General features: G+C 51.6%; 1 protein-coding gene across 4 annotated transcripts in view; it reads right to left on the bottom strand.

The window, feature by feature from the left end:
- LOC144170804 (integrin beta-PS-like) overlaps nt 1-13,801 on the bottom strand; it is a 75,625-nt gene that overhangs the window by 55,187 nt on the left and 6,637 nt on the right. For 3 of the 4 annotated variants that reach the window (XM_077700814.1, XM_077700811.1, XM_077700815.1), the window contains exons 2-3: nt 1,720-1,890; nt 549-656 (exon numbers count right to left, since the gene is read on the bottom strand). In XM_077700814.1, coding sequence (XP_077556940.1) covers nt 549-656; nt 1,720-1,890 — 279 coding nt within the window. Of the gene's footprint in view, nt 1-548; nt 657-1,719; nt 1,891-12,227; nt 12,362-13,801 lie in introns of those variants that run through there. The other variant, XM_077700813.1, reaches the window with a different exon arrangement.

Raw genomic sequence — 13,801 nt, 5'->3', positions numbered from 1 at the left:
GCCCCAGCAACCGCGCAGATGTGAACGCAAGAGGTAGGAGTGGAAGCAACACGTAGCGCACGAGCTGCTCCCGGCGATTTGCAAATACACTGGTACCAATGCGGCGCGAGGAGCCCTCTAAAGGGCTCCCCGCGATCCACCGATTTTTTTTTTTTTTCTTACGTTGGTGAAGTGAGCTAGCGCAGTTAACTTGTACACTACCCCGACAGACCATCTGAAATTCCGCATTTATTCAAAGTATCAAACTTTTAGAGCTGCACGTGGGGTCAGGGACCCTTGCACACGCGTGCGCAGCCAACTTCCTGAAGCCCTTGTTACGAGAGTTTGGTTAACCACCGTGCAAGTGGCACTTGAACTCTGTGCAAGTGTCTCGACGGCAAGTAGCAAATATCACTCGAGTAGCAGTGGCCGTGACCGAGTGTACGGACGTGTACGCTTATCCGTGCACGTAGCTGCCTCAGATAAAGTCAAGAGCGGTGAACATTCTAAATCCTGCGCTTTGCAATCAGTATTCCTAGGCGGTATATCACCGCCTTCTGCGAAAGTACCGTGACTTCGTCGATGTGGCTCTGCGGGTCCTCGATGGCGTCCGCCTGGCAGCCGTTCTCCAGCAGCACCGCGGCCGGGTTGCAGCGGGCCATGCCCCGCGGGAAGCCCTGCGCCGGCCGCGAAATCAGTGTGCGGCGCTAGAGCACTGCACAGGCCTGATTTTACAGCCCAAACTCGCTTCATGAATCCGAGGCCTACCCGCGCCCGCAACACCTAGCCCGGCGCAGGCCCGGGCCCGGCCGTCAATAAGTGAGCCTGGCCCGGGCCCGTCGTCTCTGCAGAAATTTTTACGCACACCCCCGACACCCCTCCAGGAGGATTTCGACACCCCCCAAAAAAGATTCCACAACCACGAGCAACCCGCCCAGAAATTAACACCCTCCCACCCCCCTCCCCACCCCCAGGAGGATTTCGACACCCCCAAAATCAAATTCTGGATAAACCCCTGGTCTCAACCCCAAACCCGGACTGGGCCCGGTCATTTATTTTTAGGCTTAGGGAGGGCCCATGGGTTTAGACCGGGCTTAGACGCTGAAAAATTTTGTTTATTAAATTTCATAGCGGGCAATCATACATCTATGGTCTGAACAGCACGTCATGGGTTGAAATGCAAAAAATTCGGCTTAAGTAGTGCACGTACTTTAGCTTACACCGTCTTCAGCCCACGTTACATCGGCGTAATAATAACTCGTATTCTTACATCAGAGGTGCATCATCACCTTTTATGATCAGATTCTTGGCTCAGATTCTTGGCCGGGCTCAGGCTCGTGCAGCGCTTTTAGTGTGCGCGCTGAGTGCCACTCTTGCACATGCCAAAAGTTCACTGCCAATTACCGTGGTCATAGTTGGTGATCTAGTTTGATACAGCGGCTTCATTCCTAATTGAAATTCACTGTCTTAAAGCTAAGCTTTCAGGAGTTCTGTTGCACTTGTCCCATTCGGTGAAAAGTAAGCTGACCCGTGCAACGAATGGATTCGTTCCAGTGAACCTTCCAGGAAAGCGTCTATTCCCTGCTCGATCGGAAGAACTAGCCTGAGGGGAAACAGCGTTGCTCTTCGATCTGTGCACCTCACGTTCCAGGCTTTATGCTCACACCAAAACGGCTGAACCGTCACGCACGCGGAGTGCTTCTCGAGCGCGAGTGCAGCTAGGACGTTGTTCGCACGCACCTGCTGGGCGCACCAGGCGCATCCGGGCTGCCGGAGGCACTCGGAGCAGTTGTCGCCGCTCAGCGCGCACGGGTCCGACACGAGCTCCAGGGCCTCCTGGCCCCGCGAGGCGCCGAGCAGAAGGGCCAGCAGGCAGCACAGGGGCAGCCCCCCGGCCAGCACGGTGCAGCCCTGCAGCGGCGAACCAGGGCTTCATTGTGCTTCACGCGCACTATATGTACGAGACACTCAGTTGCGGTGGAACGACGCTAAAGTTTCGTATTCAACCCGGGTTTCACACGGCGTTCCGCCGCACCGCGCGAACAGCTCGAGAGGCATGTTGCGCGCGGCACTTTCGAACGCCGCGTTGAAATGTATGCTCTGAGAGACCTTTATTGCATAAATTGTATGTATAAATCTTTATTGTGCAAAGGAGTGGCCAGTGGCCTAAGAAATGAGGGCGTTATTTGAGAGGGGGCGCCATAAATTCTTCGGGCTGCGCCTCATTCTTTTGCAAACTACCACAGGGAGAGTCGGTAGGAGGTCCATCAAATGAGCGCTTGTTCTTAATTAGCCGAACACTGCTATCCTCCGTTATGCACTCGTGATTTGCGACAAACAGCCGTGTGTGCCAGCACATCTCGCAGACGCCCGGGGCGAGGTACGCACGCTGTGGTGCTGATGCATTCCAAGCTTCTAACGTGCACGTGTGCGCTCCCAGACCGAACCGAATAGGTGAGTTCCGTTATATATTTCTCCGGGAAAGTACCGCATGAGCCGTTCCTTGAACATGTGCGTATCACACCGGGCATGTGCGATGACGGAGGCGCACATCCGGAATGCCGTTGGACGTTTGCTTGAATCGTCACGGTGATCGTGACTGTTCTGCTTACCCGCTGTCTGTCGGTTCGAGGATGCGTTAACGTCTTTGCATCAAACCGGCGTTCGAGTCACCGCCACTTCATGTTCTGCTGCCTCCAGTTCGCCCTCGCGTGGCGGTAAATCAGCGGCAGTGCAATTCTGCACTGCACTAGATACATGCCTTCCCTCAATACGCAGCCATCTCTGCTGCAAAGCAAGGACTGGCCAACGAGGGCCGCCGGAACGGAGCAAAAGTGAATGACTGCATAGCACTCGCGTAACCGCAAACGGAATTTTTGCCCTGCACCCGCCGAAAACGGCGTTCACATGAGGGTAAAGGATTACTGACAAGGTCAGAAAGGCAACACTTGCAGAAAAGGACATGCACGAGACGGGGCCGCAAAACGGCTCTATAGCATATGTGCCAACTTGGAGTAAAAAAAAAAAGTTACTCTAAGCACTGCAAGAAACACCAGTCATTGGCTGGTATTACAAACTACAGAAGCATTCAATATTTTTTTTGTTTAAAGAATGCACCACTCGAGCAGAAGTTTCTTTTTTTTTTTTTTTTTTGCTGCGGTGATTCAGAAACACGTCTCAAGGTGTAGTCACGAGGTGTCCTTGGCACCATGCACCATCCGGCTTTTCTGCTTCTGTACGCGTTATGATTACGGATTTCGCAGCTCAGGCAGCCAAAACCTCACGACCGAACCAGCGTTGTCCACGTGAATTCGACAAACATTTGACGCAGGCGGCTGAACACAGACAAATATGAGCACGATGCTTCGGCAGATATCTTCACTTTGCTGTAAGCACAACAAAGTAGAGATAACGTACTAAGCTAAACGCTAGTGCGGACAAAACTTCAAAGTCAGATTTCTGCAAAAAAGAAGACTGGGGTCCAGAGCTATCAATGCCGCCACATTACCAGCCAGCCTTAACTAGACTGTTCATTCTCTAACCATCCATTCCTGCATACTTGATGGAAGGGGGGGGGGGGGGGGGGGGCGTGGAGAAAGGGGACAACCGTGTTTCCACCTCGCCCCTTCCTTGAAGCCTTCGCGGGACATCGGAAATTCGAAATCCTTCTCCATCCTCAATACTTCGTGCTGTAGCAGTGTCACCATCGTAGGTTAGGCAGTCAAAAATCAAGACGAAAACAAAAACAAAATTCGAAAGCTAAAGACGGCCCCGGGCAATCGCAGACAGGAAAAGCGAGGACATCGTCAAACGCACCGTTCACAGCTTGTGCGTTTTCTTTCTCCCTCGGTGAGGCGGGTCATCATTCGTGCGCGGTTCCTTCATTCCACAAGCACTGCACCCAGGGACGGTAAACGGCGGCCCGTTTGCCGACTCGAACAGCCTGCCACCTCGATGCCCAGTTCACTTTGGAGAGCCCGGGGGACGAGGCCTTCCCCGAACTGGGCAAACAACCATCGCCGAGAAGGAAGAGCCCTCCGAAGGTGGAAGAATGCGCCGCCACCAGCTGAGTGCTGGGCCAAGCTCCTTCGGGGGCCGCCGCGTGGCCCCCGCCGCTCCTGGACGCGCTAGCGAGAGGGGGGTGGGTCACAAAAACGGCCTCTTCCGAGGAAAAACGCGGCTCCTTCTCTCCGAACCAACGGCGCCCGCCTGCGTGCGCGGATGAGTCGCCGGTGCTCGCAGGTCAATTAACACTTCGCCTGCCTTGACAGAAACGTTATTTTTCTCCTTCTCTGCACCCATAGGTGTGCCGGAACGGATCAACACCACCTAGACTATAAAGCCGAAATTCTCTTTTGCGCGACGCGGCCTACGTCATCGGGCTGGGGCGGGGGGGGGGGGGGGGGGGGGCTGATTGGAAAAGTTGGCTTCTTGGCAAAGCACAGGGTCGTCTCCCTGCAAAGCCCAAACACTTTTCTGCTAGCGTCGCCTGCAAGCTTTTCCGGGGGCCCTGCCACCCCTTCCACTGTCCCCCCCGTGCAGGAGCAGAAAGACGGCCATTGTCGCGAGACACGCTAATTGCCTCCCGATGGGGCCCACAAAAGCCCAACGAGAAGGGGGCGAAAAGAAAAGGCGCGCCCACTCAGCATAACTTCCTGGCTTATCCTTTGTAGTGGCTGGGCGGCAGGGTTCACTAACCACAACTTCCCAGAATTTTCATAGCCACCCCTCACAACAAGTTTCCTTCAGGGTAAAGAGGTACAAGTAGTGCCACACATCATGCCCGTGTTTGTGTCAGTTCGCGCAGTGACAACAAATATCGATGTATATTCTGCGGTAGAATGAGGACAGATTGTTCGGTAAATTGTCGACAAAAATAACTTACAATTATGTTTATAAGTTACAGCCTTTATTTGCAAGCAAGTTCGACGGAGGTTGAATGATACCTACCCCGCACTATTTTCGACAGCGCCTGTAAACTGAAACTGCTGTGTTCTCAGTCAGCTTTTTTTTCTCACTGCACCCACGTGCATGGTACTGCGCGCATGATCCTGACGAAGCTTCTTTTCGTGCCTGTCATTTGTCATTCTGCCGGGATGGTGCGCCCTAAAATTGTGATGCCGAGCAAGTGATCAGTTCCGCGGTGTCGCGGAAATTACACACCAGAGTGTAAAGTGCCGGTGTTTCGGTTTCCTCAAGAGGACGAGTTGCGACGAAAATGGATACGTGCGATACGCCGAGAAGACTTTCAACCTACACTGAACTCCAGGGTGAGCTCCTACTGAAGCATGTGCTGTGGTGCAGTACAAACATTCTGCTTAAGAACTTCTGTTGCCGACTGAATGACAAGATCGCGGACGCTAGCGCAAAAACAAAAGAAAGCTTCAAACGCTGAGCAAGTGAGTCACTGTGTTCACAGCAGGACTGGTGTTCTTTTAGTGCAATAAATCCGTTTAAAGTCATCATAAATGCATTTGTAGTGTTCGATCTGCATGCTTTTAAAAGATAGCTGGCATCATTTGGATGTTTCGCTGCAAAAAAAAGGTTGCTTGCCGAGAAGTCACAAAGACAGCCCTAATAACACATGTTTCACTAATCTAGACGTATTAATTCCCCTATAAATACTTTTACGCGCGGTGGCAAAAAGTAAATGGCGCAGGATTGACGTGAACTGGTTCATAAAAAAAATTCGAGTAATTTTGTGGTGATACTTTTATCTGAATGTGGAGCAACATGCCTTCAAATTTAAGATAAGCGTAATATGGTCGCATCGTTTCCTGCGAAATACGATAAATAGTCCTGACCCCTTCGAGTTTCAGCGTAGTGTGTGAAGGACTGCTTAATTCTAATGGATTAAAAAAAATTAAAAGTCGTTATTGAGGTGAAAACTTTTTATCAACTCATTCTTTTTACAGGCATCGGCTGCAGACACCTCCGTGCACAATAGAACATTCTTCATTATCCTTATAATGGCGTCCACGAATGATTAGCCAGTTAGCCATATAATATGTAATGCTATTTTTCGGTCTTGCTTTTCATTACGCTCTCACAGCGCTTTTTGGCACATGGCAGTGACCTTGAATATGGTGTGGATGTTACAACAAAATATTTGTAATGATGCTGTTCGTACGTGACAAAAAACGTATTTAAAATAAGAACAGGTAAAATTCAAATTTAGCTTTAGGTTGAGTCTTTTAGCATGTATTGCATTGTACTGCCCAAAAACTATCCAAAACGAGCTCGTGTGCTTCGTGTGTTAATGTTTTGTGCTTATAACTTCACTTCAAACCTATCTAACTTCTCCTCGTTTTCGATTGTAGCTTAACAACGTTAGAGTTAGTTGCAAGTGCAACACATTTAAATCCCACGTATACACTACAATGTAATGAATGAGCAGTCTCCTATTGTCTGATGGATTTATAGTTAGTGCGGTTAATGGTTAGACAAGAAAGTATTTGCGAGCAACAGCGCAAACAATTTTTGTGGCCACCGATATGTTTACTCAAACAACACAGCTTGGCGTTACATGGTCGGCTGACTATGGGGTCATGTCCAAGCACGGGAACAGAAACAGAATGCTACGACCCCACAATTTTCGCCGTGACACGGCACTAAACCTGTTCAGTGCCTCCGCTTCCGTGCTCTGCGGGCGGCGCGCGGCCGCCCCAGCCGTGTGACGTCACGGCGGCACTCCGCAGGCCTTGAAAGTCTAGGTGGTGTTGAACGGATAGCCGCCAAAGGCTGCATGGCTGCGGCGCCGCAGTTTGCAGCAATGGACGAGGAAGATCCCCAGGCCAGAAAGCCGTCCACGCAACGGTGCAACCGTTCTTGGGCATCCCTTGCGAGCCACGGTCGGCTGCAAGGGCTGTGTGCGCACAGGAGAAAATAGGAGTGAAAAGGTCAGGGTTCAAAGCCTCCGCCCACCCGGGAATAACTTTCTGGTCGATTTTCTTCCAAGCGACCTTCTCTGTTTCAAAGTGAACAAACCGTTGGCGTTTCTCTCCTTGAGGTCTGGATCCGGCAAGAGTACTGCAGCGTTTTGCAGTATATTATCTCTGCGTTTTGCTAATTGAGGAGTCGTGTGCGAGCTTCCGCTTCCCTGCCCACTGCTCCAGACTACCTTCACCTTCAAAGTGGCCGCCTCCAAAGGCAGCTCTCACCCTCCCCCCAAACAGATCTCGGAGAAGATACCGACAACATTCACCTACTCTCCCTTGACTCGTCTGCGGCGACCGGTCATGACTACGACGAACGCTCTATTTATTTTTTTCCAGCACCAATCGTTACTTTCTTCTTTTCCCTTTCGTGCACGCACTTGCTGCGCACCTACGCACAAATTAGGGTGTGCCGAGCGCCCCTGCTCCACCCAAAGCGGAGCCGCATATTTACGCGGGCCCGTAATTGCCGCGGCCGCGCTGCGAACGCACGGGCCAACGATCTTTGCGGAGGAGCACACATGCCTCCCCCGTTTCTCGTCCGCGGCATCTGGTAGCAGATCAACGAAAGCAACGCCCTATCTCTAACAGGGGCGTGAGAACATAAGGTCCCATAAGAACGTTAAATAGCGAGTTCCATAACTTCTAACAATGACACGTGAAAGCACCGGCATATATAGAAAGAAATACTAATGGAAGCAGCTGCGACTAAAAATCGGCGGGTTCATTCAACGCGCTCCAAGAAGCCCCGCGCATGCGTGTCCTAAGGACCTGCACCCACAGCGCGCAACGAGCTTGAGTGAACTCGCGCCCTCAAGGTGAGGTGCATAGCGCGGTAGGAGTGGCTGAAGTCGTTGGCCGTAGTTAGTTAGCGCACTGAAGTTCCTTCGTCCAACGCACAATTGCAACCAATCAGACGTCCAACTTTTCAGCGTGAATGAATGCGTTCAGGAATGCATTAAGTCGTCGGAACGCTTGGCCTTATAATTACGGTTAACTGCATCAACTGATGGTACATCGATTAGTTAAAAAGTCTAAACTTCTTCTGGCCAAGTTTGGTGATGAGTGTAAGCTTTGGCGAGTTGTTAAGTCCATCTGTAAATTCACAGCGCGAACGGGGGCCAAGGGATAGGACGCGACAACTGCGCTCATGTCGCGCCCCGTCTCTCGCGCCTTGTCCGATGCTTATAAACGACGAATCACCGAGCTAGAAAATTCTTAGCACCAGAGCGCTGCTGTGTACGGCTTCGGTGTCCGCGTATGCACCAGACTGACGCTGTATCTGCATAGGGAATTCAAGCGTGGCGCACCCTCAGACGCGAGCAGGGCACGCTTTTGCGACACTGCATGCAGCGTTCCCGTGCACGCTGCAGGGGCTTTTCCCAGACAGGCGTTTCTCTTGCAGCATAGGCACTACAGTGGGGCTTCAAACGAACCACCTAGGCTGGGTAATAACCTCTCACCACTACTCTATCGAAGGAGCTTTCGGAGGGCAAGTCATGAAGGACATCACTCCTCTGCAGCGCTGTTCCTCGTCCGCTCAAGAGGCCCAATGCCATGTCACCCGCTCGTGGCGAAAACAGAGGAGGAGTGTTGCCGGATATTGTTTTTAATTCGTAAGGATACTCTGCCTGGCTTGTCAGAGCGCAAAACATGTAACACCCTGCATCTGCCCAAAAATGCATAAATGCGAAATTAAGACTTTTAGTCGTTGTACTGTATAACGACATCATTGGTCGAAGGAAATTAAAAAAAACAGACACAAAATAAATAAAGGACTAACGTATTACCAAAAACAAAATAAAAATTGTCATCCTATACATCGCCCTCACAACCAGAGACAAAACAAAACACGAAAAGAAAAACCCCTAAACTGTCCCAGAACCCGCTCCTCGTTTCTTCATTTTTTTAGAGGGGGCCTGTATCTACAGATACAGGCCAACTTTTTTCTGCCCATGCGGCAATTAAGTACCACACACGACGTATTCCTGGCTCGATGCACAAGCCCGTCCGCCTATATGCATCCCATTCTCAACGTCATGCCCCATTCCTCGCTACTGTAAAAAACAAAAAAACCGAAGTGTTCATTTGGATAACGACCCCATGACAGTGGCGTGCCACAGAGACACAGGAAGTGCACATCAGGTGAGGGTGTGGAGAAGCTTTGGGAATACTTATTTTCCTTGACACAGAAGCTACATTTATTTATACTGATAAGGTTCGCTTCATCAGGGGTGAGACAGCTTAATCAGATTTGGGAGCAGTTTTTGGAGCAGCGAAATCTCGATTTTGGAGCAGAAGAACCTTGATTTGGAGCAGAAGAACAACATTTATTATGTCACCTTATAGGGGCTTAAAAATCACATTTTTGGCAACTCCGGGGAGAAAAGTGCAATTTTTAATTGGTTTTGAATGTACATAACACTGAAACAGCATTTCAATAAAGTTTTTTCTATTCCACTACCCTTTCACAAACCATTTTTAAATTCTGAGGCTCTATGCATAAGATAGCGTGGAGCGCCGTTGGAAATATCGAATTGAAAAACTAAGCAATTGCAAAGCATTTTTATTGTCATCTGATTGTAGAAATTATTATTTTTCTAATCCCAGACTAGGCTTTACGCACAGAACCAGGGCAAAAGTTGCGCAAGGCGAGGTGACAGTCGTCGCACCCCACCAGCCCTCCCATTTCAATCCTCAATGTGCATGTTCACTACGATCGTAATTTGAGTAATGTTGGTACAATTAGCCCCCTCCCTCTTGGCATTAAATTTCACTTCAGAAAGATGAACTATTATTACTAGCATGTAATAATAGGCTGTCTCGCTATCGGACACTGCTTGAACATTTTGCGGCGATGTAGCCTGTGCCGCCACTTCTGCAGTGTCGATCGTCCCATTCCCGCCGCTCGCAAGCTCGCTGTCAAAGGCAGCAATAACTCAGCGTTTTATAACACCGCAATAAGTCCGAAATTTCACTTCAAGCACGCACCGCGCCTCACACTCAAGGCCGAAACTCGGCGAATTCGCGGGCACCACGTTTCTGATGAACTCCCGTCTTTCGAGTCACGCAACTTCCCGCAACAGACCAAACGACTAAGTGTAAACCAAGCCACCCTCACAACCAAAACCACGGTAGAAATCGGTGAGGAGCACTCTGCCTGAACAACGAGCAACTGCTTCGCTCGGCGGCCATGTTTCCTAACCTTCTCCACACCAAGATGGCGGCCTCCCCGTGATGTCGTTCCGAAAATACGGCGCTCCGAAAATTGCCGTTTTTTCATCAACTTGGACAAGCAGTTTGTCGCCTCAGTACACAAAAGTATTTTTTCTACAGGACTTTGCAATGGTTTTGGATGGGAAGACTTTAAAATCTCACAGAATATAACATGTGCAACGCAACATTGTGACTTTCAAAAAGACTATCTCGGGGAAAATTTATGCGGGTTTTTTATGAAATTATCTATCGATTAAACCTTTACAAACAGCATCGCCTTTGGGGTGCTGGAAAATTATGCCGTCAGTAAGCATTTTTCCCCGCCGAAACTGACGGCAGCGTTAAAATCCTTAGCTCTCAGACTGTTTTGGAGCAGTTTGGCGCAATTTTTGCGTATTTCAAGCTTTTGGAGCAGCCCGGCACAGGAAAACACATTTGTATCAGAACTGCGCAATATGCGCAGCTGTCTCACCCCTGCTTCATGCAGATGTTGTTACGGGCGTCAAACGTCGCTTCGAACCAAATGTTTAAATGCCACGTAACGGCGGTTCAGCCGCTCTGCCTCCGGAGGTGTGTGACAGAGCCAGTCGAACTCAAAGTGGTCGGTCCCTTGCCTCTCAGCGACGTGCCAACGAAACCGACAAGCCCATGCACGGCGGGGGCTTGTGGAGTCTTTTGTCGCCCTTCACCCCGCCGGCCCTCCCTCGTCTGGGCAGTTTCAGAGCTGCTGCTGGCGGAGGGGCTAATCTCCAGTTGAGCTCGGGGGCAGGCGGGAGTGCTGATGGCCGTGAAAGGTACCTGGACTAACCACCGCCTTTGAAGGGAACGACAAAGCTGGCGCCTTGCTTGGGCAGAAAAAAACGTGTCCCTCGCGACCGCCGTACCTTCCCGCTAGAAAGGCCAATTAACCGAAAGAGCATAAATTTGAAACCCGTATACTCCCGCATCGTGCTGCTATAGTGCAGCGCTGAAAATTGTTTTGTGCAGAGACGCGACATGCTCTGAACATGCAAGCGTGGCCGTGCCGTCCTTCTAGGGGAGCGTTGCTCCACGCAAGGGACATTCCGGGGCCGAGTGAGAACCGGAACCAACCATCGTGCTAGTTCGCTGTAATCACGCCCCCAACCTCCCTCCAGGAATACAGAGCCGCGCGTCACTCGCTGCTCCCTGCAGTTGGCGAGGCGCCCACTCAGGAACACACGCCAAGCTGCCGTCCCCATCTTCGAAAGGGAAAGCCTTTCGTCCCGTTGCTCGGGACGAACGGGCCTCGCCGTTTACTACCGCTCGTTGCTGGCGCGACGAGCCGAGTGGGAGTCTCGAGCCTCTCGACACACAGCGGTGGCTGTTAGGATATGTTGTACGTCCCACTTCCAGTCCAAAGCACGACGGGCTTTATTGGTAAAGCCGGTCGTGGTCCGGAGGCGGACCAGTGGGAGTCCGGCTGTGGCTTGCCGGCCGGGCCCGTCTAGCCAGGACGGGATACTCTTTCAAAGGGAAAAATTGACTGTGGGGGGCTGTCCAGCGAGTCATCGTGGCGCTGGCCAGGCAGGAGGACCCCGGCTACCCGGTGACGGGGAGCGGAGGACCCCTAGCCGGGTTGGCTACATCTGCGGTGACGACTCTGGCCAAGTCATGAAGACCTAGCAATAGGACTTCATTCGCAGGCCCCAAAGAAGTTTTCCCAATCCAATGACTGTGGGGAGAAGACGATTAGCACGCTCCCACTAAGGCGGCGGCTGCGATATCCTAACACATTAAAAGCGAGGGGTGCGTGCTTTGATCGTCGCAGGCAGCGATAGTCGCCGCCGCCATCTAAAAAATTACACGTGCCGAAAAATCAGTGTGGAGGGGTGTGAAGTTGGGTGGGTGGATTAATTATGGGTTTTGTAGGCGGCGATCGCCCAACCGCCCCCCCTGATCCGCCACTGGTCTGAATTAAAAACAGTAACGTGTTGGGTTTAAATAGTTCAGCATAGCCGAAAAAACCTGACATGCTCGAACCCCCCCCCCCCCCCTTTTCGTAACGAAATGGCCGGGCATTGAACCACCCGTGTACCAAAAGGTCCGTGTGCGTAAAGTAGCGAAACGTTCGCGCACCTGAAATGACCGGAGTCCGCGTTTTATTCCTCCTCTCGTCCACGGCCGACAGAAGGGACGCTTCGCACACATCAAAATCCTTGACGAGTAGCACGCTAAGCCAGGAGTAGCACGCTTGCATACGGTACTACGGAACTGGCTCCTTGGCGGCGGCTAGTGTCACTATATACGGTTTTAGTGACTCTAGCGGCGGCAAGTTCCCATTGGCGCCTCACGGGGCGTCTCGTGACCCCTCGCATCGATACCGGCGAGCTCGAAACGTCAGCGCACTTCACAGTTCAGCTTTTCTTCACTGAGCGTGGGAAGCGTGTCGACGTTTCACGGCCGTTTCCTGTTTCACTTCCTGCACGGCCAGGCAGTGTTTGGGTGGCCAGCGCACAAGCGAACATGATCGGGGGCTGTCGAGAAAGCCATAACAATTACGGGCCGACTCTCGCATCGCCACGAGGACGGGCGCACGTCGAGTTTCGCTTGGTTGCGCAACGCTACGGCGCTTCACGCGCCGGCCCTGTGAATCGTTCGTGTGTGCCGGCGTACTGAAGGACGATTGGGGTTACCGGGTAATAAGCAAAAGAATCGGTAGAAGTTTACGCTGAACCAGTAGTTCCTTAATTTTGGAGATCCCTTGCAGCAGGAAGGAAGCAGTGATCAGCTTGCGAGTTTCACGGCGGACTCATCGGAAGTCGCCCAACACTTGGCCATCGCTGTCTACATCGTTTTGTGGTAGCTTTTAAAGGGACACTGAAGTGAGTTTGTCAAGCTCCAGTTTTTGCTTGCACTGCGTAGACTGGCTCAAATTAGCACACTTTTCATCGTTTATCCGGTTGACAAATCGGTAATTATTTCACAAAGCGCGAAAGAAGAAAAACTACCATGCGCGGTTTGCGGCGGCCGCACCAACTAAGGCTGTGACGTTGGGAGGAGGGGGCAGCGTGATTGGACGATGCCCAAGGTTAGCAATCAAACAAGTTTCGGTTTCGGTTCTGAACAGAACCAATGGCGTTGTTGGATGGGCATTCTCAATATCTCAGTAATCATCGTACCGCGCTTCTGCCGTATTGTGGGCTGTAAAATGCATAACATAAGCCTCTCAGGACGGCCTGGAATCGTAGCATTCACTAGCCGAGGCCTACGCAGTGCATGAACGCCCTCCGCGTCCCCGCAGATGCTCAAATGCATGCACTTTCCCCCATATTTGGAGCTTGCCTCACTCATGCCTGTATCGTAAAAAGCGTGTTCGCACCAGGCCAAGGGTCTGTTGATTCTGGCCTGTGCCCACTTCCCGCAAGCAGTCGGTGCTTATGACAACAGCACGCCAACGAGAACTCGCTAGCGCGCCAGTGCCAGCCTGCGCGCGTTCTGTGAACTAGTTCGTGGAGCAATGAACGTTGCGGCCCAAAAAAAGGTGAACTCAGTATAGGGACCGGGCGCCCGTTGTATGGCACCACCGTCGTTTCAGCGAACAGCGCCGCCCGTGGCGAACCGCTCGTCAGTGGAATGCCGGTGGCGGTCAGCGCAGCGTAGTTGTGCATGGTTTTCTGTCGTTTTTCTGCGGTGCGGCTTGCAAAGCGTAC

The sequence above is a fragment of the Haemaphysalis longicornis genome, unplaced genomic scaffold, assembly GCF_048455015.1.
Source record: "Haemaphysalis longicornis isolate Haplotype H1 unplaced genomic scaffold, Haemaphysalis longicornis Haplotype H1 scaffold_2, whole genome shotgun sequence".
NCBI classification, from domain to species: Eukaryota; Metazoa; Arthropoda; class Arachnida; order Ixodida; family Ixodidae; genus Haemaphysalis; species Haemaphysalis longicornis.
Note: the sequence above shows the minus strand (reverse complement) of the source record. Positions and strands in the feature narration are given on the sequence as shown.